The sequence below is a fragment of the Blennius ocellaris genome, assembly GCF_963422515.1.
Source record: "Blennius ocellaris genome assembly, chromosome: 3".
Classification (NCBI taxonomy): domain Eukaryota; kingdom Metazoa; phylum Chordata; class Actinopteri; order Blenniiformes; family Blenniidae; genus Blennius; species Blennius ocellaris.
Window position 1 is genome coordinate 12,539,891 of NC_137652.1, and position 27,984 is coordinate 12,567,874.

The window sequence follows — 27,984 nt, forward strand, 5'->3', positions numbered from 1 at the left end:
AATAATCCAGCTCGTCTTATATCGGAGGGGTAATATTTGGCTGAGAGTTTTCCTTAACGAGCACGAGGATGTTAAAACTGATCCGTGGAACACGACTGACCAGTGAAACGGCAGGTATTTTAAAATAACTTTATTCAGACTTCACATTATTATACAAATGCAGAACAACGTGATGCTATGGGGACTGATCATTTCCACTGTGGAATATTTTAATTTACACTACTTTTTGTGTTCTCAAGCAAAAAAACAACAAAAAAACTTGAAGGGAGAGTTTCTTATGACTGTTTCTTATGACAGCTGTGCGTTTAACCACATACAGCCGCTGTGTGTGTATGTAGATGATATTCATTACTGTTCTGACGCCTTGAATCTTTTAGATTTGTTATGACTTGTCGTCCTTGAGGGGACGAGAATTAATTCTACCAAATGGATGACTAGTCGTTTATATAACACATTCATAATACTGTTTACACAATGGTAACAAATCAGAACACAATGGTAGTGCAAAAAAACCCAAAACAATCTTATAATTAAGGAGGGGGATCGTATAAAAGTGATAAATGTTTTTGTAATATGAAAGATTCTGAACATTGACATGTCATGTGGGGTTTTGGGGCCGGCACATTGGTCAGTAGTTAGGGCCCGGGGCCCCTGCTGTGTCCTTTGCATGTTTCTCCCCGTGTTAGCGTTGCAGAGTTCCTCCGGGTACGCCGACCGCTTTCCTCCCTTCAGACCCCCCCCCCGACTCTGAACAGGATCGGCGAGACGGATGGAGGCTGTTTTGGTGGATTCACACCTACTGTGATGTCTCTCCTTCAAGGGTCGGCCTCGTCGGGCTTCAGATACGCGGAGCAATCGGAGAGCTTCTTCAGCTTTTGGACACTCAGAGACTCGGAGCACATGGGACACGCCGTCTCAGTCCCCAGCAACCTGGAACAAATGTCGGTGGGAAAACAAGAGTTTGGCAGGATGAGAGGCTGATTTAGGAAAAAAATTAAGAGTCAGACTGTGTCTAATGGCTAATATGTACAGCGATGGTGTCGGTGTTTAACAAGCACGTCTGCCACCCACATAATGAACTGGGAGTAGAGAGCAGGGAATTCGCAGTGAGGACAGATGCACCAGTCTTCTTTCAGCATGTGACGGCCCTGAAAGAAACGGTAATGATGGAAACGAGAATTGAAACCGGTTTCCGTTTGAGAGTCGATCTGAGTTACTGAGAGAAAAGAAAGCCAGTGTTTTGTACCGTGGCGATGCAGTAGGGCAGGTTGTTCTTGCAAGAGATGCACAGCAGTTCATTCTGTGGCAGCTGGAAGCCGCAGTAAGGACAGGGGGTGGTTTCCTCCTCCAGCTCGGACGTATCGGGACGTCTGTGGCGCAGACGTGAACGCAGAAGGTCGACGAGATGGAGAAGAGGGCGGGGGAGGGGTGAAGAGTCCCGCAGACGTGAAACAAAAGTCACTCACCGAACCATGGCCTCTATCTTCTTCCGGTATTTTGCATCGATATCATTGCGGTACTCCGGCCTCATCAACATGGCAGCGAAACTGAAAGCAGAGTTCTTCAGTCCAGCGCGGTGACATTCGATCACTGCCGACGTCAGAATAGGAACAACATCTATACAAACACACACACACACACACACACACACACACAATTTATATCAGTTTGTAGTGTATTTGGCTGTCGGTTACATTTGGGTTCATGGAAATTCTCCAGTGTGACTCACGTGCAGGAAATTTGCTGATGTTGTTGCTGACACGAATGAGCATGCGTGCGCCTTTTAGGTGGTCTCCTCTCTTTACATGGATCTACAGAAATACATCATACATATTTAACATTCATATAAAGTGCACACGTAAACATCATTAAGATGAAAAACATCCCCTCTGACACTATGTGACTGAATTAGTTCCACGTTGTTGCGCCACAAACGATGCTTCAACACAAACTCCTGTACACTTCTAAAAAAGCACTCTATTGAAGCTTTCTGGCAACGTCCATGTTCATACTAACAAATAAGAAGAATTTGATCAGATGTTTCCAACATTACTCTGATCAATCAGTCAATCGACTTTATTCATAGACCACTTTTTATACAACAAAGTGCTTAACATGATTTAAAAACTGTGCAAAGATAAAATGTAGTTTCTGTTTCCACTCGTGCAAAAGTAGAAGTATAACCTACTCTACAGCATTATCAAAGTGCTCTATTCTTTAGATTAAATATACATGGGTAAGTATCATGTGCAAATTGTCACCAGTCCATTATGGGGCGAATCAGCCACCTGCCAACATAAACTAAAGTAAGAAGAAACTCCACCCAAGCAGTAAACGGCGGTATAACAGATAACAGTCGTGACCTTGACCAGCAGGTAGGAGTGGAGGATCATCAGGTTGGTGGCCATCTCGGCAGGGATTTTAATCTTCTGGGCCTGCAGCTCCGTGTACATGCTGAACAGCACGTCGTGAGCGTTGCGGTAGTTTCCTACAGTGACGACATACAGAGGTTGAACGCGAGCTTTGAGTTACAGTTGACGGTTCGCGGACGTTTCTCTTTCTGCACCTGCACACTGCTCTTCTCTGGCGATGATGATGGCGGTGCGAGCAGCCTCCCTGTACTGCTGCAAGGCCATGTAGAGACGGAAAAGATACTTTGCATCCTGAAGAGGGATGCAAAATGACAATCAATCAACAGCAGTTAAATACACATTGTTAATTTGACTGCACCCTAGAAAAAGCTGATAGTAATGTGGAAGTTCCAGCTCACAGTGTGAAACGCATCTGACCTACTGTATTGAATAATGACAGTAGAGGATGTTTATATCTAAATTCAATGAACTAAAACCAAACAACAAGCAGCATTGTTGCAAATAAACAACTGTATTCCAAATAACTCTTCAACTTTCGACAAATCACGTGTGTTTTGTTGTTGTTTTTTTACAGACACATTCACGCCAAAGTGATGCTTGGACTAGTGAGTAAGACCTGAAGCTGGTCACATAAAAGACCGACAATTATTTCTCAGGGTCATTTCAGATCTCGTTTCCTAACTGAAATGAACCTTCGATCAACCGACGAAATAAGAGTCCAGTTCGACTGAGAAAACTCCGCTCCAGTGTTACCTTCGGCAGGCCGTCACTTTCTCCCATCAGGTAATCTATCAGCTGATCGGTCAGAGAGCTTTCCTTGGCTTGCCCCACCTGCGCCACAAAACATGTCCCAAGCACACATACTCAGTTTAAAAGTTGCGTCTGTGTTGTTTTTAACAACATCCGTTTGAATAAACTCAGCTCTCACCGTCTCAATGGCCATTTCAATGGCCAGGTTGTCCTCTGTGCTGGGACACTTCAGGAAATGCTTCAGGGCCTGAAGGAGAGAAACAAGCTGCGTGAATCAAGAGTTGATAAAAAAAAAAAAAAAAGGGAACGATGTGTGACTGAATGAATAAACGTCTCTTACTCGGCTGTACTGTCCACACTTCTGGAAGAACTTGCCGGCCTGGAGGTGTTTCTTCTCTCCCTCAAAGTAGAGAGCGATGCTCTGGTAGTCCTCTTGTGTGGCTTCAGAGCCTGATAGAGACAAATCCCACAAGCAATGAAAGTCGATCCATATAGGGGGGGTATTCATGTCGTAAAACTCATTTGCACACACGGACTGACCGATGATGTCGGCATAAACCTCCATCTGTCCGTGCTGCTGAGCCAGCTGGAAGGCTTCGTCGTTGCATTGAGACAGAACCAGGAAGTGGATCGCCGACCCGTAGTCGTTCAGACGCAGAAAGAACCTGCCGCCCACACACAAGGGAACCAGCCAAAGTGAAACAAAGCAAAAAAAAATTATCAACATTTAGCAGCTGAGAAATATTTGAAAGTAAAATAAAATAAATGTGATGGAGATTCATTTATCATTTGGAATAAAAATATGACCAACTTCTAAAACAAGACACTTTCATATTTTCTTATCAGAGGAGAATTCAAGTTTTTAAATAGCTGTGATTAGAACACATGATCAGCAGCAGCTTCAAGATTATTTAACATGTTATTACCTAAAATATTGTATTCAGTGATTAGTTAAATGTGATGACGTTCATCAACTGCAGCCTCGGATAGCATTTGCTATGAAAGACTCCACATTATATCAGCAAGCAGAAAGCAAAAAGAAGGTGGAAATATGTTGTCATCCCAATGCTTCCATCTTGTAAAAGATCTTCCTTGTGTTTAAAGGCCAAACAGGCAAATACTGGTACATGAGATGAATATGAATATGAATCAGTGTGAAGTAAATAAACGTGAGGTTGGTTGGCTTGACTTCGGCAGAATTATCCCACCTGGCAACCATCTTTGCGCCGTCAATGCTCTGCGTTTCTCGAACGATACGAACGGCGTCCTCGGGGTTGTTGAGGTGGTCGAGCAGCACACGGATGACGTTGTCCCAATCTTTTGCACTCTCATAGGCTTGTGCTGCGTCCTTATACCTGATGCAAACAGTACAAGTTACATTGGATTTACGTTTTGTTTTTGTTTGTTTTTTTAAATCATCTTCAGGGGAGTGAAATCCAGAAAGGGTGGACCTACTTGCCATCCGCCTCCTTCGCCTTTGCATACTGCAGGTGAATCTTGGGGGAGGAGACATTCGGGAGCAACTCGCCCACCTTCGCCCTGAAGGGAGAGACAAAAATAACGTTAAGAAGGAGAGAAAATTCAGGTTTGGTCATGGGTGTGCACTGATTAAAGTCTCACCAGTTCTTGCAGCGGATGTAGACAGAAGCAGCCTTGTCATAATATTGTCCTTTTTCATAGAGCTGAGCCGCTTCAGAGTATTGCTATGAGAAGGAAAAACCATATTGCAGATATAATCCTTAAGAGTGGCTCCCTGCCCGCCCTCGCCATATCTCATTGCGGGGCACAATGTGCCGAGCATGAAAAGGCGCAAATACAATTTAAAACACAAAAAAGCTCATTAGATGACGGTGACACTAACATTAGCAAATCGCCTAATATACAACCAGTGACCTGCAGTCAGGGGAGGCAGTGTCTCACCAGGGCTGAATTGAAATGGATGAAATATTCTTTCTGATTATTTGTTTTAATTATAATATAAAGGAAGGTACATATAAGGTCCCCCTGTAAGGTATTTTATACTGTATATGTGAGAGAAAAACAGCCAAAAGATGCAATTCCATGCTCAATGTGGGGTTTGAACTAGAGGCACCTCGGGTTCCAAAAGAATCTGTCACCATCATACGAGCGTCTGAAGCCTGTGATAATACTAAAAAAACAAAACAAAAAACCCCTGATGACCTTTTCGTATGGCTGTTCCCTGAGTTTCTAAACTCACTATGGCGATCGGTGCCAGGTCAGAGAATGGAGTACCCAGTATTTTCTAAAAAAAAAAAAAAAAAAAAAAATTTCTATGAGGTTTTTCCAACTTCATTCATCAACTGACTCTTGATGCGTTTATACGTCGATAATACAACGATGAACAGGTAGTTCGACTCGCACTGATGTTGACTGACTCTCTACCTTCATGCTCTCCAGGATGGCTCCACATTCCTTCTTGAGGACTCTGCTTGGGTGTTGAATAGCCTGAGCAGCTCCTTTCCGGATGTCACCCATCCTGATGGACATTCTGGCTACACCGGCCAGACATGCCTCGTCATGATCCTGAAACTGCATAGCACACACACAAAAAAAAAAAAAAAAAAAAAAAAAACACGATTTGAAACAATATCACTGTAAGCAGCAATGATCTTTGGAAATATAAAGTGAGTGAGATGAACTCCAGGCAAAATATGACTTTGAAATTTGCACATTTCACCCAAAAGTAAATAACATCATGTTAAACAGCTGATAGACGTGAGAGTACTTACTTTATTATTGTGAGTCATGCCTTTCTCATAGTGAGCCAAAGCATTCAAATAGTCCCCACTATAAAGAGAGAGGTGTCGTGAATGTGGGGCCACATCGGACTCAACGAATGTGTCACTTGTGAGTGAGTGTGAGGGCGCACACTTACGTAAACTCCAGATGTCCAGCATATTCTTTGGATATAAATGGGATCTGGTCTTCCGCTAACCTCTTGGCCAGCATGAGGGCACTGTCCCAGTGCAACAGCTCTCTTCTCATCTAAGCACATGGAACAACGCAACATCAACGGCGACTTTGATACAGTTATGAGTTATGTTAACATGTTGAAAGTTACAAAGACAAGCAGTTAACTTTGTTCTTTTAAAAAAAAAAATCAACACAAACAGACCTCAAGTGCAGCAATAGGGCAGCTTGAGGACAGATAAAGGTCCTGAGCCAGGTTGTAGTCAAACAGAAACATGGCTAAATGTCCTGCAAGTAAATTCTTGTCCTCTATACCCTGCCAAGGAAAAGGAGAAGAGAGAGAGCAAGAGCAGGGTCATGTTAGGTTTGTAAAAAAAAGAAAGAAAGCCAGGAGCATTGCCTGATACGAGGAGGGCACGCTGAACAAAGTTCAAGTTGCAGGTACCTGGATGCCCTGCAGCGACAGCACCATAGCCAGGTTGCCACTCATACGATACACCTGGATGGCGAAGTCAACGTCCATGTGGATCAAACAGGCTTTTCCTAATTGGGACCAGTCGTCGTTAGTGCCCGCTGATTTACACAGATCCCACGCCTCGTGAAACCTGAACAGAAAGAAAAATGTTTCATTCAGAACAACTACTTGGACACAAAGTCCTTCAAAAAGTCCAGTATTTCCAGCAGAAACCAATAAAAACCAACCACAGATGAAACGGACAGCCTAGTCTGCAGTCCTAATTCGGACTCCGAAACTGGCAAATATACTGAGCGGAGATTTTTTTTTCTCCTCTCGGCTGACTTTTCCACCACGAACACAAATCACTTCAAACATGTGAAAGGCGAGCACCTTTTGAGCTGGACAGCCTGGGCGACCTGCTTGCCGAGCTCCTGCGGCGAACCCGCCGCCGCGCCAGCGGAGTGCTTGAGGAACAAGTGAGTGCTCAAAGCGACTTCGCTGGTCTTACCGCTCGCGGTCTGACACGTCAGCTCGCCATTGTACAACAGCAAGGGCTTCTGGGAAAAGAGAAGTAGAGTGCTTCCCACCAAGACCACCTGTGGACCTGAGCAGAGTGATGGGAGAGTTAGGGAAGTACAAGACAGAGAGCTTGGTACGTGTGAATGTTAACGTGGCGACGTGACGACGTGACGATGGCATTCAGTGTCACCGGGGTGTCCGGTGACGACGGCGCAGCTCCTTACCATATATCGTGGTTTTATGTAAGGCATAGGTGTAGACCTTGTCATCGTCATAAGCTACAAACACTCCTCTGTCCGCATGCCAGTTGTCCCACAGCACTCCTGTGATGGTGGGAGAGAAGTTGGGGAGCTCAAAGCAGGATGCGGTCGCCTGAATCAGACACAAGCAGATCAGACCCACACGGACAGTTTAAAACTCTTCCTCACTTAAATGAGTTTGGCGATTTTCAAATTTGTTGTTTCATTCAGTGACAGTTTTTGGAAACTTTTATTTCTTGCATGTTACTTTGCGATTTAGTTGTTTTAAAAACTCTCTTTTACATGATTAAGAATGCAAACATCCTGTTGTTTTACAATAGTGTAAAGAACAATGCATGCTGGCCTGTATTTGCGTATCAGGGCGCGAAGTGACTGGACTGACATTTGCTGGGGAAAACAGGAAGCCGCCGTTCTTGTTGTCGATGAAGACGACGTGTGTGCCATTCACATCAGGGAACACTCTCCTCACACCGACTGAGTGACTGTAGCTGCTCACCGTCTCCCAGTCCTCCACCATCACACACACCACGTTCCCTGACTGAGAAAGATAAATCCTAACTTTATTAGCAGAAAATATAAAAAAATGAAGGGACAGGAAGAGTCGGTGACAAAAACCCCAGAAAATTTCAAAAGCAGCAAATTTGAGTATTCAACAATTAATAGGAGAAAAAAAAACATGTTATTGAGCAAAATATATTCTAGTTAAAAAAAACAAAAAAAAAACAGTACAGCAATCGGCGGATTCAGGAACCAGAAGAACTGGCGTTAGACTTGAATTCTGGTGCAGCTGTGCGGCCGGCTGGGACGGAGGAGGGCTGAAGCTTACATCGGTACCGTAGTAGAGGAAGTCAGCGGTGAGGGCGTGGCAGAGGATCCGACCTTTCCTCTCATCGTCTGGAAAAAGCTTCATCTGCTTTTTCTCGTCGTGGTCTTTTCCTTCAATCTAAAAAAAAGCAACAGAGACACACGCAAACTTGGATTGTGGTAAAACAATAAATATGTTGAATACGTCAAATGACTGACGGCTGTTGATCAACAAATCAGAAGCGAACTGAACAACTCACCATGTGCAGTTGCACTTTCCCCTCAAACAGCGCTGCTGCATAGTCAGCGTTAAGGCACATGCTGACTATTGTCCCCAAATACTCAATATCCTTCAACTTGCGATAACCTGAGCGACAAAAAAACATGTCATTGACGTAATGGCACAGACTTCTCCGAATAAATAAAGGATTCGCACATAACATTGTCTCAGTGTTTAGCACACTTACCTGGTTTTTCATCTGTTAGCGCATAAAACCAGGCTCTGTTGTTCATCCCCACAGCCACATGAAACGGCCCCACCGCAATGACTGAGGGCTCCACATCCACTTGTATGGCCACTGTACTCTCCTGAAAAGAAAACACGAAGCGTCTCAGACTGATAAGCCGTCAACATTGAATGTTGAAGTGGTCAGAACTTCCCTCTGACTGAAAAGCACATCCTTCTTTTGCCTCATGCAACAGAAATATTTCTTCTTTCAGGATTTTATTTTTACGTTTTTCGCTTTTGTATATACTGTGTTTCCTCACCCCCTCCACCTGGTTGGACACGGTGACCTCCAATAGCGAGGTGAGGTAAGCCAGCCGGGTACCAAAGCTGTCACCGAGGATGGGCAGCCTGGTAAGAAAGACATGAAGAGTCCCATTCTGTGTGGAAACTGCCAACAACTGGCCGTCATCTGTCCAGTTCAACTGATCCAGACCTGCAGGATGACGTATGAGGGCTTGATTGTGGAACTCATTCATTGTGGCATGTCAAGGTAACACGATGTGAAGAAAAGAAAAGACATACCTTTGGTCTCGTCATCTAATTGAACAATATTGCTGATATCTTTGAGATCAGACAGTTCGTGGATTTTGATACTGCCAAAAAAATAAATAAAATGGGTGGAGAATTAATATTCAGAATAACAAATATCATCATTTCTTGGAAAAGTGGTGCTCTGCTTACCTGTTGTCCCCACAGGAGGCAGCCTTGTTTAGGGCTGATGAGATGGCCACACTGTTAAGACAATCTTTATGGTTGTGAGCCTGATATAGCTCATTCCCAATCTCCCTGATATGAGTGGAAATAACCACAAAGTATCCATGGGAGAACCCAATGAGAATATACCCATCACCATACCTAGACAGTCAGAAAGAGAGTGAAATCAAGGTTTAATGCAAACACCTTGATGTAGTTCAGTGTCAAGAGTCTGGTGTGTGTGTGTGTGTGTGTGTGTGTGTGTGTGTGTGTGTGTGTGTGCAGGTGTTGGTACCAGCGGTAGGAGACGATGCTTCCATAGAGGCTCTGGAAGGCCAACTCTATCCGGTTTTCAGGGTCGTTCACATTGAAAAGCATCAGTATCTTCTTCTCAACAGACACACTTACCTGAAAAGTCAATCATTATAACAAAGTCAACATTTGACATGAGAAAACACACAGAGCCAAACCTGGGCTCTGAAACTGAACGCTACTTGAATATGCATCAGCATTCTAATTCTACATTTTGTTTTTACGTATTATAATGCTATGGAGACAAACCTCATCAGTTCAGGACGTACACCTCAATAAAATCAGCAGTCAAAAATATATACTGTTTTTGTATGTTCGAAATAAAGTTTCAACAACAACAACAACAACAACAAACCAGGTGAAAACAAACTTACGGTGCTCTCCCCTTGAGCAGATCTTTCATCCGTCTTCATGACTGAAAAGTAAATGTCACCAACCTCACCACGGAGGGTCGTCTGGCAAAAGGAGAAAACAATATATTTGAGCAACTTTTCATGTTTATGTTTCCTCATTTGAATTGATTTCACTTAGTAATGCAGAGCATTCCTTAACCTTCAAAAACATCCTGAATTGTATATTTGCTTTGTACCTGTGTATGGCGTAACATGAAGTATTTACTTCTTGTTGCTTACATCTCAGGTGATGAAGAAAATAGGTGTAAAGTGTTAAACATGTTTAAGTGCACCTGGATGGTATAAGCTGGCTATAATGGATAAAACTGTAAAACAACAACAACGAAAAAACAAAACCCTAAAGCAAATGAGAAACATTCATGTTGATGCCAGTGATGGAGTGAGTACCTGTCTGATAGTGTCTCCCTCATGATTGCTGATGCTCAGCGTGTTGTCATCACTTCCCAGAGCCAGTAAATTCTGAGAACTCCAGCACCCACAAGTGATCTTCTTGGTGTGTTTACCTTGCAAATGTGTGGAGAAAACAGAAATGATTAAGTACACAAAAACATTTTTTTTTTAAGACAACGATGTAGAAATGAAGTTGTTTTGAGTGGATTACCCCGCACGACGACTTTGCGTGAAGTCTGCTGATTGTAGATCAAGAGGTTCCCTTTGACTGTACCGACGGCCAAAAGCGGACCAGTCTTTGACCACAAGATGAAGGACATCTGATCTCTGTTCAGAACACAGATGTATGTATTTAAAGTATACAAAATGTGTGAATCTATCAAAGGTATGAACAAAATCAGGGAAGTATAATCAGACCATTTATTTATTAAATGAGTACGAGATCATCTTTTTTAGTTTTACAATTCCTGATAGAATTTTACAAAAAACAATTAAATCATACTTCATGCCGCTGTCTATCTGCGTTATTTTATTAACGCTGGCATCCCATAGAAAGATGGAGCTTGATTTTGCGGCTATCACTGCCAGAATATCTCCATCCTTATCCCAGTCCATTCCCACGCAGCGCCTATGGAACAGAGGGAGAAATGAAAATACAAAAGGGAGCCATGATCACAGAAAATGTCCTTGTGAGAGAAATGTGAGCAGTAATAATGTTCTCAAACTTACCCAGGGAGACTGAGTTCAGTCACCTTGTGGCCATGTCGGTCAAATATTTTGACAGAGTTGTCCTGCCTGTATGAAGAGAATCAGAGATAATTAAAAAAAAAAAACACAGAGACTTCACTTTCTAAAGGCTGCTACTGATGTTAAACGTGAATTGAAGAAACTGTTCTTGAGGTTACTAATGTATGTACTCACCCAGCAACAGCAATATAGTTCCCAAGAGCCTTTTGCCATCTATACAACAGGTTCGAACCAGCCCAGGCTTTTTCGGCAAGAATGAAAACACTCTGTGGACATAAATGTAACTGTTCTTATGGGTAATTCTCACACTGGGTGTTTCTAGTTGTTGGAACCTTCATGAGTAACTTTCCCCCGTGAAAGAATTAAAAACAAATGTTCAGGTCAAATTATTTGTGTTGTTTTTGGAAACATAAGACAGAAAGTTTGCATAACAAACAGTATGTCAGTAGATGTTTTTATTTACTTTTTTACCTGTGCTCGAAAAGCAGTTTCCGTGTCATCAGGACAACGAGAATATCACAATATGGAAAAACTGAGAATCGTCACAAACAAATAGCTGGGGTGGAACGTAGCCACTGCCAACGACATATTTAGTCACACAGGTTTTATAGTAACAATCTCTTGAGCACATCTACTTTAACTATTTCTGATGTTAATCCATAACTCTTTTGGTGCTGGTTTAAAGGGGAATGGGAAGAAAATGTACAATCTCGCGTCAAGCAACGTTTTTGGACAAGAAATAAGTCAGATCAAAACAGCCTCGATTCCAGAGGACGTCGTCTACTGTAATGCATTTCGTTTTCTGCGCAAAGAGGAAGATTGAACGAAATACGAAATTTGTCAAACGTGAGCTAACGTGATATAGCTCAGTTAGCCAAACTCGTAAGTTAGCTTCAGACTCCCCGTGTAATACAACCCAACAATGACGTAATGCGTCATGTAATGCGGATATTGACGCTTCTTGAGCTGTTACTAACCTTCATCTTGACCACATGTGCTCTTTTAAAGTGTCTGTCGTCTTTTTCTTCTCAAAATATCTCCGATGGTGTGTACTGGTTTCCCACAATGCTTCACTCTGAAGCGTATGCGGAGTCGATGGCTGTCATGGCAACAGTCGCCATGACGACCAACTTCTTGTTCTTTTTTTTAATCGCGGTTGGCAAACAACGTCTTGGAGCATTAATGCCACCTACTGGTATGGAGTGTGGATCAAAACGACTGCTATCTCGCCCTCTCAAAAACAAAACAAAACAAAACAAAACAAAAAAAACATGATATCCTCCCAATTAACTCTTGCTGTTTCGTATCCGTGACTATGTACCATGACATGTTTCACTGTTTCAAGTTGCCCACACTTCCCACATATTAATATTTCCATATTCTTGAGCATGTATAGTTCAGTGCAGTGTGTCCAAACCTGAGTCTAGATATTATTGTTTCTTCTCTTCTGTTCCTTTCTGTGCTTCGCATTTCCCCCACTTCCCTTTGTATTGTGTAGTACCACCGTCCCGACTTCTCTTCCTGCCATTGCTTACTCCTCAATCTTTGTTTGATAATGCTCTTGATTTCCGATTTACTAATGTTGACTGCCAAATCCATTGCCGTGGTGTCTGCGGCCTCCTCCGCTGCCTTATCTGCTGCCTCATTCCTTTTCACCCCTATTCACTGAATGACATCCTCAGATTGTTCATTATTGTCAGATTTCATTCTCTGGTATTCTGAGAGGATCAATATACTAACGCACCTCACAGTAGTGTGAGGTGAGTTAGTATGTTGGTTTTGCTGATGGGTGGAGTTTCATTGCACTTTCACCACAGATACAGAAGATGGCAGCTTTGCACTCTCAGACATAAAGAAGCCTTTTAGCGTTGAAGCTGAAAAGCTCCACATTAATAAAGAAAGCTTGAATTGTCATAATTAGGCAACGTAATGTCAAACGTATTAACCTCATTATCTTTTTATGTGCTTGTTTTAAATATGAACGAGAAAGAGTTTGTTTTGCTAAATATTATATTATGGGAAATATAATTTTTTAACTGATTGTTTTGGATATTTATTGTCACTTAGATTTTTCTTCTCCCTCTTAAACATTTCAATTAAATTTTCAGATTCTAGATTTGTGAAAACGAATATAATCTGTGACATTACGGAACGTTTTCAATGTTAAAATATTCTTATTTCATCCTTGCATTCAATTGTGTATTAAAATAATTTTATATTGTCTTCGTATATTGTGTTTCTTCATATATGCCCCTGGTGTAAAGTGGTAACATTTGTTTAGTTCATCCCCTTGAGAAAAATTGTGATAAATGGAAAAAAATATACCTTCAAGTCCGTGGATTGTGCTCGCTGCAATGACACTCGCATACACACCAACACAGCAAGAAGTGGTGAGCAAACACATACTGTGGGAAACAACACTTTAAACTCTGTAACCTTGAACATAGGAACCTGTCCAAGACAGTACTGTAATACACCAACTCTGCAACATGAGAAATATAGATTAAGAATCAAACGCAGTTCCTCTCCGAGTTTGTCCTCAATGTGATGACCCACAGCATTTTGGGTGCCAAAAGGGTATTAATTTGAACTCTTCCCAAGGGTGACTGTGTTACTTCTATACTCACCAATCCAACGTCACTGTAGCAGTGTTTGTATTCATTATTATTTTATGTCTTCGCCGTGAATAAAGCTGTAACGTCGCATGACAAAATAATTACAAAGTGAAGAGTGTTTGTGAATGAGGTGTCCACACTATGATAACACTATCAGTAATAATGGACACATTCTATTATCTCCATTAGTGGCAATGTTGGTCTTTAAACGATACAATTTCACTTGTAAATTCTGAAATGTGTTTGTTCAAACTCTTAACAGCTGTTTTTTATTTTATTTTGTGTGTGTGGATAGCATATAAAACCCAACACTCTGGATCTTTTATGGTTGAAGCGCTCGATCAAATGTAAATGTCCCTGGTCCTCGGTGCATCATTTTATACACACTGAAGCCTGAAAGCAGTGAGATCTCTGGGAACGTTAGGATGTCCGTGCGAATAAAAACAAACAACAACAACAAAAAAACAGAAGAGCTGAATGACACTGTCCTTTCTGTCTCCCTCTTGTTTCCACCAGACGCAGTCGACTCAGGTGCTGCTGCTGCGGCAAAGAGGCAAGGTCAGTGGCATCATTTCTCAGTGCCACCGGGAACCGTTTGTCAAAACTGCTTATGATTAAAAGCCTCTCCTGCTATAAATAACAAGAGGGGAATCACTTGGCTACCGGTGGCTGTCCTGAGGTTAAAGTATCTGTAAATTGTGAACATTCCTCTTCCTCACACACACACACACACACGCACACACAGTGTGTGTGTGTCTGTGTGCATGCTTTAAAAGTTACTGGGTTCACAGTTACAAGTAATGAGGGTTTGTTTAAACCTCCTGCCACTGAAAATTAATTCAGAGCTGCAGTTCAGTTGCCAAAAAACCCGACACAGAAACCTCTGAACTGCCACGGCAAGGACTGTACGGACCGGGGTGCTGTCAGAGATACGAGCCACAAGAACATGATTACCCCTTGATGGCATTCAGTGAAGACTGTGACAAAAATGAAACCGCCGACGAAAACTTGTGCCACGGCTCTTCATAGACATGGACGTAAAGAGCCATGTAAAGAAAAAAAGAAAAGAAAGAAAACTGTAGAAAAGAGCACAGGAACGAGCTGAATGGCATGTTGACTTTAATGTATAAAAGAACAATAGCATTATACAGGATCATATATAGTACACACATTCTTCGTTCCATAAAAGATGGGAGTGTAACATTCAATAAAAAAATAAAAAAATAAAAATAAAAAAAAAAAGTAGAGATGTGCCATTTCACCAACCATCTTTATTAAACCCCTTCTTCCTTTGAGTTCATGGTACCACATGGAACACATATTACCATGTTCATTAGGTGGAAATGATATAATTATACAGTATAATGCAATAAGACTACATACAGGCTTTTTGTTTATTCATGTACATAATATACAGTAAATATATAGTGGCTTTGGAATGTCTGTCTTTTTTTAAATGTATTTTCAAACACTGAACTGGAATCACACAGTGGAGGTGACACACTTCTGCAGTGAAATAAAGAGAATCACTCTCAATAAGCAGCAGGCAGGTCTTGAGTGGAGGAAAATAGAATAATGCAGCAGTGCATTAGGCTTGAATAAACATCAGCTCGGCTGAGGGGGAATTGCCAGCCTACCCGTCTGCTTTTTAGATGTCATGCCGGAAAATTTGGGCAGCTTTTCAATCTTCGCTGGCTCCCGGGGCACTTGGCTTTCAGCTGTGTGGTTAAGTGTGCCTTTGTGCGAATTTTTGGGCGCGCGCATGTGTTGGTGTGCGATAGGTCCTCATGTGTTTGTAAAGTGCGTCCTGGGGGCTACATTAGCTCTAGATCTGTCAGTTCAGACAGGATGCCTGCTTTGCCTCTCAACCATCAGGAGTTTTCTTTCTTTACACACCAACAGACACAGACACACACATGCGGACATACACGAATCAAACTGACAGGAAATACACAATTAAGAACCCCAGCATGGAATAACTGAAGCACATGTTTGAACTGTTACGGATTCTTGTCATGTGCGTTTTACATACACGACCCCACAATTCCACTTCATTTAGAGTCATGTTCCAAGCTCATGTCTGACACTTTGTGTGCAGCAGCATCAAATCTAATAACGCTTGGAACTCAGCATCAAACAAAATGTTGGCACAGGCTGAAATAGTGTTATTACATCCAAGTTCTCATTATATGGTCTGTGTTTCATTTTTTGTCGGGGTGTCATAATTCTGCTCTAAAGCACAATTGTGCGTAAACAGTACATGCGTGTGCGTGTGCGTGTGTGTGTGTGTGCGTGTGCGTGTGCGTGTGTATGTGGGGTGATGCAATGACGAAAATGGGGATGAAGAGAAATCAAAAAAGCAGCAGGGAATTGAGGATGTGGGGGGTGGGGGTGTTGGGGGGAAAGATTCTCATTTGAGATAAAAATATACTCTTAGCAATCTCTGAACAACCAACACGCACACACATGGACACATGCACACATCCACACACAAACAATGAGAAAACGACATCTACCGTGGAGACAAATAAGGTAGCTGGTTGGCAGAGAAGCTCAACTGACCCTGTAAATAGCTGACCTTGTGCTCTGGAGGAAATTGAAAACAAAATTTCCCTGCAGGGATCAACAAAGGGCCACAGCGGTATTATTTCTTCTCTTACTTTGGGCTGTAGACCTAATTGATAAATAGACTTCATTATGTGAGGAAAAGCAGCAGTTCCAAGAAAAGACATAAATGCAAAAAAACAAAAAACAAAAACAACAACTTAAAAGACCTCCCTGTGCAGAATAAGAGAAACTGCACTAGATCACACACGGCAGTTGGCAGGAGCTTGAGATGTGAGCTGATGCAACACAGGAGCCATACAAGCAGAAATATTAGATGAAGCGTTGTATGTTTTTCACTGAAACTATTAAAGCCCCTCGTAGTTCCTTACGGGATGAACGCTGTTCATGAGGTTGTGCTGATTGTGTCAAAAGTCTTTCTTTCATCTGTCAGCCGGCAACAGGAGGAAAAACCGCGGAGAAAAGCACTTGCCAACTGCAGCATAAAAATAATGGGGAATATATTAAAATAGCATCAATACACACTGTCTGATGATGTGACGAAAACCGAGCGCCTAACATGATGAGGCAGTTTTGACATCCTCTCTATGTCTCTCACCTTTTCGTCAGCAGAAACAGAAGCTGAAAGCAGCCACCTAGGTTTATATATAAGTGTGAGTATGTCTGCGTGTGTCCCAGCTTGTCTACAGGAACAAAATAATATCCAAGAATACAAAAAAAAAAAAAAAAAAGGTCTGTGAGACAGCTGTTCTGTCGCGCTTGGGTAAACGTTTCGGGTTTACCTTCATTTACTGCATTTGACTTTGGTGGTGTAAGTTATTCGGATGTGTATCAGAAACCTGAAATGACCCTTCACACCAAATCTCTCCCTGAAAATCTGACTGATAAGGAGGCGGTAAAGAGACCAAACGTGTGACTGTGTGAAACCTCAGGAGGCTCCAGAAAAACCTCTCTCTCGTTTCCCAGCGGGGGCAGACGGACCTTCCAGTGGCCCTTCGGGGGGGGGGGGGTCAGCCGGGATGAGCCGCGTCCTGCACATTTGTCCTGGAGAGCGTCCGTATCCATGCGGTTCACAATCTGACGGCCACCACACAAGCTCCAGCCCGTCCCAGACACAGAGGCGCTACCTGGAGAGAACGGAGGCAACGAGTGCACGAGTGTAAATCACCGTTCATGCTTCCGGCTAAAGACATGCCTCAGAGTCTGTGAACATATGGAGCACATTCGATATTACGCAGTCGACAGCTACACAACTTGTCGTCGGTGCTATAAGTGGCTGCAGGCGGGACCTTTAACTATCCAAATGTCGGCATGCGATGCTGAACAGGTCGCTCATGGGGATGCACAGACTGTTTAGATCTCCTTTGGCTTTACGGGGATGTTTCAAGGTTCGTAACTTTACAGTTCTTGTTTACAGGGAAAATGCTGCAACACCCCCCCCCCCCCCCCCCACCCCCAACATAACAGTATTGATTCCTGTCTTTGGGAGATGAAAACAGTTGAAAGTACATTGGACACTGGATCTATTTTTTTTTTTTTAGGAAAGCAGAACGACTAAGCTGAAATGAAATAACAATAAAATCTCATGTTTCAGTAAGTAACTGCGAACAACTTTAACTCCCTCGTCAGGGTTTATATGCTGATGATACTGTGTTTTAATGACCATGAGACTAACCCATCTGCTCCAAAAGATTATGGGATAATTCATCAACTTAAAAGATATTTAAAGCCTCAGGAGAACAGCGTCACGAGAACAATAGTGTCGAGAGCAGACTGCTATATTTACAGAGGCTTCTGGTTGTCTGGAGTTTCTCAAGAAGATTTCTGGTGGTGTATTTTCAGTACAAACTGTTTTGCGGACTCTATTTTGAACACAAGATGGCAACAGTTAGAGTGTTCCTTTTGTTTCATTCTTCTTTGAGTGAAGGACACAAAGGTCAACCAACGGTTTTCTTAAGTGCTGTGGCTCCACAGTGGTATTTTCTTCTTTATGAAATCTGGACGTTGAGGCTGTTTAGACAGGATTGCTGAACGCAGGCCACTTTTTCCTTTCAGGATTGGCCGTTTGCATTTTTTTTTTACTGTGTTTGCATATGACAAATACAGTGGACTTGTTTCGTTCGTTAAAGAAAAAAAAGAAGAAAAGGAAATAAGACTATTCTCAACAGTATGAGCTTAATGAGTATTCAGACAAATGCCTCCTTTAACCAGCGAGTTGCAGTGGATCATTATGAGGAAGAAGAAAATGGAACACTGATAATGTAGAACATCATTGCGCAGGTTTTTCAACACACTTCTGGTTCCAGGTACATCGCAATCTCATCTCGAGTGGCCAGACTAGCAACGTGATGTAATAAGAACCTGTAAAAAAAATTGTTCACTATTCTGTCTGAATGAAATCATGTATAATGAAGGTAACTGAATGAAACCCTGTGGGCTGGTCAGTGGGCTGGTTTTGACCAGCGGCATCACATGTTTGACACCTGTGATTTGAACACTGTTACTGAGCCCAGCAGTCAGGGGGAAGTGATAATATTATCGGTACACTCCCAGAGGCAAGCAAACGGCCTGTCGGGTGGCGGCAGAAACAGTTCGTGACAACTATGCATCCAGGTGAACAGTGCAGCATACTATGAACAGATAGAAAGGACATTGTGCACAGATGTCGTGGTGCAGAGTACTTGTTGACGCTGGTGATGCCAGATACGAGCTTTCTGAAATCTACACCATTATTAACACTTCAAACTATACTGAAGAAACTGTAACCACGAGGATTTAAAAGTATTCTACAAAATGTGATCAATAAAGAGGAATCAACCTCATTTAGCTATCAGGGAAAGGAGTGCCTTTGGTTTTATTTTGGAGATTTTACACAGACAGCACAAGCTGTGCCACATTCTGAACCTGGAACTTAGTATTTGTGTCATTTCTTTTCGAGTCCGCAGTGCTGACACAGCTTGTGATAAAGTAACCAGGAAAAGTCATGCTGCAAGGAGAGGACTGACGACACACCTATTGGCTTTATTTGCTTCGGTGTCTGACGGTATGTGCTTACAGAACACATTTACTGGTTTCACCATGTCTCCTGTCGTCTCAGTGTCTCCCAGTATTGTCTTTGAACCTAGACCTCTTTACTTCTCAGCACGGTACGAGTCGGTAAAACTGACGATTTCAAGCTGCCTTTGTTGGAAATCCTCTGAGGCTGTGCGGGAGACGAGGTAGAAACTGAAGTGTGATAGAAACGCAAAACTCTTAAATGAGATCATTTAACAATGAAATAGCCAGCACTACCTCAAAGAGCTGCAGCGACAAGGACAATATTAGCATGAGGAAAGCATACATTTACATAACAATAAAAACATGTGACAATACATGGTACACGAGGAGGAGTGTTATCACAACAGCATTGTGTGTACACATTGAGATTTATTACTGTACATGGGGTTCAACAATATAAGAGCAGAGTTTGCTAAACTGTAAACACTTTGTACTGTGTGTGTCTGTGGACGGTACCTGTGTCCACTCGTTGGTCTGAGGGTCGTAAGTTTCCACAGTGTTCAGATACACCTGCCCGTCGTAGCCGCCCACAGCATAGAGACGGTCGCCAAGCAGACAAACCCCAACGGCATCTCTGCTGATGCTCATCGGGGCAACCGCTGTCCACACATCTGTCTGCGGGTCATACCTGCACGCGCAAACACACAAATAGCTGCATGAGCGTACACCGACTGCACGCGACAGTAGAAGCACATTAAAACAACTGGTCACATCCTCTTGTGAAAATGAGACTCACCTTTCGACACAGTCACTTAGCCGAGACGCCAGAGACGAGGCCGGAGCATCATGGCCTCCAATGGCGTACAGAAAGCCGTGCCATGTGGCTACGCCCACACCCCCACGTCTTTTGGCCATGGGAGCACAGGCACACCACCTACACATGGAAATTACAACCATCAGAAAAGAAATATGTACTCTCAGTGTCTTCAGCACTGAGGGACACCTGATAAATGTAAAAAAAAAAAAAAAAAAAAAAGAAATCTCTTCTACAAGACCTTAAAAACACACTTGATATTCAGAAGTTGTTTAAATGTGGCCTGCTTTAAAATCCTGTGAGGGTCCTTTGATCTGAGGGGCAAATAAACTTAAAAGAAGAGGCACGACACTGGAGGGAAAAGTCCACAGGAAATAAAAACAGGAGTTGCCAATTAATTCTCGCCAAATGAAGTTCCTCGTCTCTGACCTGTTGGTGTGCGGGTCGAAACACTCCACTGAACGCAGGCAGGATGAACCGTCTCGACCTCCCACTGCATACAACCTGAGAGACACAGAGACGGTGTTTCCAGTCTGGACACACAGAGTGATGCTTACAATTCTGGACTCTGGAAGTCCCCGTTCAATTTAAGGACATGGAAACATATGGCACAAGGTGTGTGTGTGTGTGTGTGTGTGTGTGTGTGTGTGTGTGTGTGTGTGTGTGTGTGTGTGTGTGTGTGTGTGTGTGTGTGTGTGTGTGTGTGTGTGTGTGTGTGTGTGTGTGTGTGTGTGTGTGTGTGTGTGTGCAGGTTTTCTTAGGGCAAGATGAGGTGAGCAAAATCAATCCGTTAACACTCTTGTGGCATCACAATGCAGCTCAATTCAATGTGTGTGTGGTTGTCTGTGTGCTTTTGTATCAATGTGTGTTTGTGCATCCATGGATGTGAAGTTTGGACAGTGTGAAGAAGAAACAAAACCAGTCGAGCAAGTAATGAGCTCCATCAGAGCACTGAGAATACCCAACACACACATGCCACACACACACCGACTTACCTCTGCTGGGCATGGTTTCTATAAAAGTGATGTTTCTGTATTAATTAGCATCTATAAAAGCTCCAGCATCTCTCACAGGCACCGAATCATAAAAACAACCGTTTTATTCAAATAACTTCTTTTTGATTTCAGGGCAAGTGAGGAGTTGAAGCACTGAACTTATTAAACCATGCTGTTAAAGTGTGTGTGTGTGTGTGTGTGTGTGTGTGTGTGTGTGTGTGTGTGTGTGTGTGTGTGTGTGTGTGTGTGTGTGTGTGTGTGTGTGTGTGTGTGTGTGTGTGTGTGTGTGTGTGTGTGTCTCCCTTTTCCAATTTTCCATCCGTGTTTTATGTAACATGTTGTTAAAAAGTGCACGAGTGTGCGTCTGTGTGTTTCCCAGGCCTTTTACCATCAGGGATTTATGTGGCAGGAGGTCCGTGCTGCACTGGGGTCACTTTGTACAGCAATTATAATAACAAAGCCTTCCACTCTTTAACCCTGGCCTTCTAAACAAGGAAGGACAAATGTGACCTATTGGATATTTTCTCAGATTTCCCACATGACAAAAATTACACAATTTTGTCCCTTTCAAGAAAATAAAGAAAAAAAGTCTTGTGTGTTTACAAGTATTTGAAGCCATTACAAACTCAAATTAAATTGAACTTGATCTTGAGATATTTTCGGGTGAAAGCAATAAGCAGAGGGATTTGGGAGATCACTTACTTGCCATTGAGAACAGCAACTCCCACTGTGCTTCTTGGTGTGGCCATGCTTGCAACAAAGCTCCACTGGCGGGCTTGGGGATCCCACCTGATGAAAAGATTGTGGACAACATCTCAGTTCCGCTAAATCAAGAACATGACGAACCTGCAGCTACTGAAACCCACTGTGCAGTCAAGAAATTCATGTACATTTCCTTTTGTGAGTAAATGTAAAACTATTTCAAAGAAAAAAGCAATTCAAATAAAAATAAAATATGAAATAAGGGACTTTGGTCCGTATAAAGATTTTCTTCATATTTCAGCAAGAGTAAACGGCACGCAGGGGGGGATTATACATTGACGTTTAAGTGTAGAAATATCCTCAGTAAAAAGGTCTGAGGTGTGGTGTTCCCACAAAAGTGTGAAGTGTCCTCTCACCTCTCCACAGTACTGAGGTAACTCCAGCCATCATGGCCTCCCACAGCATACATGGGTCCCTCGAGGACTGCTACACCTGTAATATGGAACCACACATGATGGCAACTTTCCAAAACAATATACGCTCAGACAAACTCATAAAAACTCCCACTGATTCAGGACAGACGGTGTTTGTTTTCATTCTTTATGCAAATGCAGCCAGGGCATTAGGCGTGCAGAGTTACCAGCATGTTAATACCACCGTTCTCCCGAGGATTTATCTGCCACAACATCTGCAAAGCCAGATGTGTGTTCGAATCACCTCCTTCCCCTCTTATACTTCCACACATATATAAGCAAAAAGAAGCAGCACATCGTATACTTCTTTCGTTGTCACACAAACCGTACTTGTGATGTGAATGATAATACTATCTATCCCTCAAAATGGGAAACGGAGACTTAATCTACCTCATTGAAAACGTGTTGATACATATTCCGTCACAATCAGCTGCATCGGGGTTGCTGTACAGAGAAACTGACCTTTACAGTATACAGTATGAGGAAAAATGTAAAAAGCGAGTCTTGAAGCAAGACTCCTTTCGTCTATTAACGGTTGCCTGGACAACGCTTGAAATTCAATGGACAGATAGCAAAAACATTGGCCAGCCACACCGATACCACACTAACGGACACAGGCAGAGCCGTTTCCTGCGCGTACTGTGGAAATATCACAATTCTTTCCACAACGGGGGCTCACCTAATCCATGCCTGTGCGTGGACATGGGAGGCATGACGCTCCAGGCTTTGCTGTGTGGGTTGTAACACTCCACAGTGTTGAGGGTCTTGAGTCCATCTCGACCTCCGACCACGTAGAGACGCCCTTCAAGGACGGCGACGCCGAACTGCAATCGCCGACCACTCATTGTGGCAACCTGCCTCCAGGTGTCCCGGCGAAGGCAGTACTGCTCGATACTCGTGGCACCTGGGGAGGAGGAAAAAAGGTGAAATTGTGTGAATCGAATTGTGAAGCTCTGCCGGTGTTCTTTTATGCAAAGCCTTTTTTTCCCCATTTCTATTTTATGTTTTTAAATGGGACCACTACAATACTGCTCAATATTTTCGAGAAAGTATACACAAGTTAGAAACATACAGTTTTAAAATCAGGCTTAAAATGCTGACTTCAGTAATATATGTACTCTGGGATGAGGAAAAAGCGAACTGTCAGCTCTGAATAGAATCACCCTGACAAAATACAGAATGTTTCTGTCCAACAGCAGTCTTTCTGAAGCGCTTCTCTTCTGTATTTAGATAATGTAAAGGTTACGTTAAAAACAAAAAAATTAACATGTCTGGCATAAACACTTCCCTTTGACCACAAAAGTTACAAATCTTAGTTTGTTCAGTCGTACAGAGGTGTGATTTAGGGAATCTCCTGAAAAACAACACCAATGTTGTGGTGTCAAAATAAGAACATATTGTTATTTCAACGACTGTCCCACAAAAACACAGTCACAGTCATATTCAACATATTGAATTGTAAATGCTGTTGGGAGTATTGCGGCGGTCAGCCTTTAACTAATGCAGTCTCTCAACGTCTTGAAGCCTTTACCTTCAACAAAGTCAGGTGGAAGTAATTCTTACAAGGTCATAGACGTGAATGGTTGTTGTATCTTCTCACACTGTCGAGAATCGCAGCATCTCAGGGAAAAACAATGCCAAACCAGCTGTCGTATAGTGCGGGATGATAGTCAAAGGACTGACTTGAATGTGGCTGTTGCATTGCTCGAGTGGGGGTAATGAATGCCTCCCCCCCCCCCCCCCTTGACACGTCCTACACAAAACTTTGTTTTCATTTTATGGATGAAAGTGACTCCAATCTGTGCCGCTTTATTTGAGAGAACATCTTTTCAACTCCCCACTGCACTCCTTTTCATACCGCCGTCTATTGAGTGCTGCTGCGGGACGGGGGGGGGGGGGGGGGGAGACTGCTGCCAAACGGTTCTGTCGCCCCTAACAGCGGCAGACAGCTGCATGACAGTCGAGCCGCCGCGTACATGAATCAACCGCTAATTGATTTCACCGACTAATGTTTCAGGTGGCGACAAGCGAGGGGGCAGATTTTTAATCACGTAACCGAGGAAACGCATACATCCTCGGTGTGGATTTAACTTCTGTCCCGCAGCTCACTTTGAAGGCTGCAGTGTTTGATGCTGTTGGACTGTGTCTGATGCTTCTGAATCTGTGTGCATGCCAGTTACCTTTCGTGGCGTCCATGCCCCCCACCGCAAACATGGCCCCCACCGTGGCCTTGCGGGGCCGTGTGCGGGGGCTCTGGAGCAGCGGCCGGCGCTGGGGCAAAAGGTGATACTTCATGCCCTCCATCAGGAGCCGCTGACATTCTACACTGTCGCGCAGGAGAGGGTTGGACTCCAAGTCTGCTAAGAACTGCACACACATGAAAAACATGCACACATCAGCACCCAGGGTTGCATGACAGCTGCAGCAGAAATATGTGCAGGGTAGGTGTATATGCTACAACCGCTATAGCTGTAGGCTCATGTCAGTTCTGATGTTATCACTGTCTGAGGAGGATTGGGAGTAGAGAGAAAGCTGCTCTCGCTGATTGAGAGATTAGATCAGATCAGACCAACAACCATTAGTGCTCTCATTTATCTCGCTCCCCCGGTGAGACACGAGCACATACACACTGATCATTTGACACAAGAGGATTAATCTGTCCTCAGAATCTCATCAGCTCTCTTGTCTATACCCTCTAATGTCATCTATGAGCACACGCGTGCGTGCGCACACACACACACACACACACACACACACACACACACACACACACACACACACACACACACACACACACACACACACACACACACACACACACACACACACACACACACACACACACACACACACACACACAGCCAAGGGCTGCAACATGAAGCCCTTCAATCCACCAGTCTGTTCCTTAAAATACATCCAAGGGAAATCGCTCCCTGTGAGAGGCAGGCTGGTGGAGCAAGTTTTTCCCGAGGGCAAGAATTACATGATTTACATTTAGATAGGTGTGTGTGTGTGTGTGTGTGTGTGTGTGTGTGTGTGTGTGTGTGTGTGTGTGTGTGTGTGTGTGTGTGTGTGTGCGCGTGTGTTTGTGTGTTTGTGTGCTTAAAGGATAGAAGGAAATAAAGGCTCCCGAGGAGCCTGGGCTTTTAAGTTATTTCAAGTTTCCAGACTTTGCGTGTGCCTGCACCTGATATCAGTTTGTTGGATCAAGAAATGTTAACAGATGAATACGAACATAGGAAATCACAGGAAATGTATATAATACAGACGGATTTATGATGAAGATGGATAGAAAGCAAACATTTTTTTTCCCACCCTTCTCGTTTCGCCTTCTATAAATGTTCTTTCCATCACAAGAAAAAGGAGAGTCAGCTGAAATAATTCAACTCGGTCACTGAATGTAAAATCAATTTTCCCAGTCAGATGTGGAGAACGTAAAGGAAGCATGGTAAATGGATAAGCAGCTTACACGCCAGGGTGAGCCCACACTTCTGTGGCACACAATCACAGAGCGACAAATTATGGTGAACCCTATTTGGGCATTCATTTGAGAGTTTGTTTGTGTGTGTAAGAGAGCAAGAGCTAAAGGATGGTTAAGGCGAAATGTGTTTGCCCTTCGTCTCCTGTGGTATTTATCCATCATGCTGCGCGGGATTGAATGTGGAGTGCCAGATAAGACTGAATCCTGCCAGCATCCCACCTTCTCCTCTTGGTCCTCTCTTTACCTCACAGTGGGCAGAGAGAAAGTTGTGTTATCTTGTGTTTCAGCGCGCACTTGGAGGAGACAGCATGGGCTGTATCCATTTATAACATAAAAACACACACAGACTCCCACATGAGGAGAAACAAGCATCCCTCAGCTCCTTATTTTATACTCTTTTTTTTTTTTTTATGGTACACAAGTATTCGTCCTCTTCAACTTTACTTTTTATGATCACCCCTGCGGTCTATACATACTCTTTCTCCCTCTCCCAGGGATGAGAGGACAGAATAATGTCATTGGTTTCTCTCTGGTTTGGGAGTCGTCTCAGCTTGTGTTCGATACATCATCTGGGAAGAAACTTTTCATGCGATTCGGGTTAACGGTTTTTGCAAACAATTGGTACAATACATACATACCAATCAATAAACATTTTTAAAAATAAATACACGTGGACAAAAACATAATTTCGATTTCAAAGGTAATAGGTTTTATTTTTATCAATCAATAAAAAGTACAATTGAGATGTTAAGTTATCTATTTATGTAAAAAAACTGCAGCTGGATTCAAGAGGATTGACTGTGTGTTCCTGTCACTTCTCACCCGTTATTGTTGGGCTGATCCATTAATTTCTGAAGTAGTGTGGTTTACAACAAAACCCTTTTGCGCTGCAGCTAATGCAAATGATTATACTCATTCAAAACTACAACCATGTCATAAAAACATTATTTTAAAATTTGATCAAATGGGTAATCCAACAGTCAAAACCATTGCAAGCCAGGACCCCGACTCTCTGCAGTGAAAGAAGTTGACTTTCTCTCGGAAGCTCAAACTTTTGTTCACAGCAGATGAGAAGTAGCACTGCCTTCAAAGACAGGTCATATACCTCCTCTCAACAGGAAAGTTGCTTTTGACATTGATGTTTGTCTAAAACATGGGCTGAAAGCGCGGTGTAGCCGTAGGCACCAGCGAGCCCGATGAGTCATTGTGAGCAACCCTGAGGGCATTTTTCTGAAAACAGTGGTCAGTACAAACAACATGACCTGAAACACTGATCACTCAAGCAAAAGTAAGAATGAAAGTAGGCCATGAATTACTCAGTACTTTTGATCACCCTTGGTCAGTAACATGCATAATTTACCTTTTTTTTTTTAGAAATGTGAAGAAAGGTAACGGATAAAGGCTGTGGTGAGTATTTGCAGTGGCAAATAAGAGCACTCAAAGAATTCGATCTTTGGCCACATCACGTTTATGATGTGAACCTGGAGGTCTCAGCCTTAATAACCAGGATCTAAATCAATGGAAGTGCACATGTATGCTCGAGAGAGATTGTGCTTCTCAGAACGTGGCAGATGAAGAACCCAAAAACAAAACAGCTCTGGTTCACTCAAGTTATTGGGTAGAGGCAAAAAAACAAAAACAAAAAAAACCCTTACATATTTATTGGTCACAAAGGGTTCCAAAATTCTTGCAGATCTATTTGGTGCAGTGCTAAAGATGCTCTTCTGAGCGGATTAGACAATGTGTGTCTGCATGTACGTGTGAGAGACGGTGATAAAGAGGAGAAAGGATTAAAGGTATTAATCTGGTGAATTGACATCCCCTTCATGAGAAACTGCATGGCAGCCTGGATAGAAAGCTGACTAATTGGTTGATGAATGTCGATTTGTTGTCAGTATGTGGCGTATATGTCCCTTTATTGACAGTTCACAGCTCATGAGATTTACTGAAGTCATTTGTCGGTTTAACATGGCCGGGCGTAGGTGGGTGAGGGGCCGTCACACAAGAAGTGGTGTTAAAGTGGATTCAATCTTTCACTCTCTGGCTCTTTTTGCGTTTCGTCTCTATGCTCCACTACTGGTGTGCCCTTCTGCCATCCATCTTCGCCCTTGGTTACACGTTACAGCTATTTGTGATTTCAGCTGACCAGGGCAAAGCCATATATCTGCGGCGTCCTTTCTGTATGC

General features: G+C 43.0%; 2 protein-coding genes across 2 annotated transcripts in view; both read right to left on the bottom strand.

The window, feature by feature from the left end:
- Positions 1-236: 236 nt before the first annotated feature.
- Positions 237-12,139, bottom strand: wdr19 (WD repeat domain 19; the record flags this gene model as incomplete). Its single annotated transcript, XM_080521140.1, has 36 exons — positions 237-930; positions 1,072-1,148; positions 1,247-1,370; positions 1,467-1,617; positions 1,730-1,811; positions 2,364-2,488; positions 2,567-2,663; positions 3,126-3,203; positions 3,301-3,369; positions 3,463-3,572; positions 3,663-3,787; positions 4,331-4,477; positions 4,578-4,661; positions 4,743-4,825; positions 5,526-5,672; positions 5,873-5,930; positions 6,019-6,128; positions 6,259-6,369; positions 6,499-6,658; positions 6,901-7,114; positions 7,254-7,401; positions 7,672-7,827; positions 8,116-8,232; positions 8,354-8,460; positions 8,561-8,681; positions 8,862-9,034; positions 9,124-9,194; positions 9,283-9,456; positions 9,590-9,702; positions 9,981-10,061; positions 10,407-10,522; positions 10,621-10,736; positions 10,912-11,037; positions 11,139-11,204; positions 11,331-11,422; positions 12,134-12,139. The coding sequence occupies 36 exons, from the start codon at positions 12,137-12,139 to the stop codon at positions 816-818; spliced, it is 4,050 nt and encodes a 1,349-aa protein (XP_080377266.1). The 3' UTR covers positions 237-815.
- Positions 12,140-14,889: 2,750 nt separating this feature from the next.
- klhl5 (kelch-like family member 5) overlaps positions 14,890-27,984 on the bottom strand; it is a gene marked incomplete at its 5' end in the record, with an annotated part of 28,015 nt that continues 14,920 nt past the window's right edge. The window contains 8 exons of the mRNA XM_080520251.1: positions 14,890-17,463; positions 19,850-20,021; positions 20,130-20,267; positions 20,577-20,651; positions 21,845-21,931; positions 22,261-22,336; positions 22,997-23,221; positions 24,498-24,684. Of these exons, the coding sequence (XP_080376377.1) occupies positions 17,407-17,463; positions 19,850-20,021; positions 20,130-20,267; positions 20,577-20,651; positions 21,845-21,931; positions 22,261-22,336; positions 22,997-23,221; positions 24,498-24,684 (1,017 nt within the window). The 3' untranslated portion in view covers positions 14,890-17,406. The remainder of the gene's footprint in view (positions 17,464-19,849; positions 20,022-20,129; positions 20,268-20,576; positions 20,652-21,844; positions 21,932-22,260; positions 22,337-22,996; positions 23,222-24,497; positions 24,685-27,984) is intronic.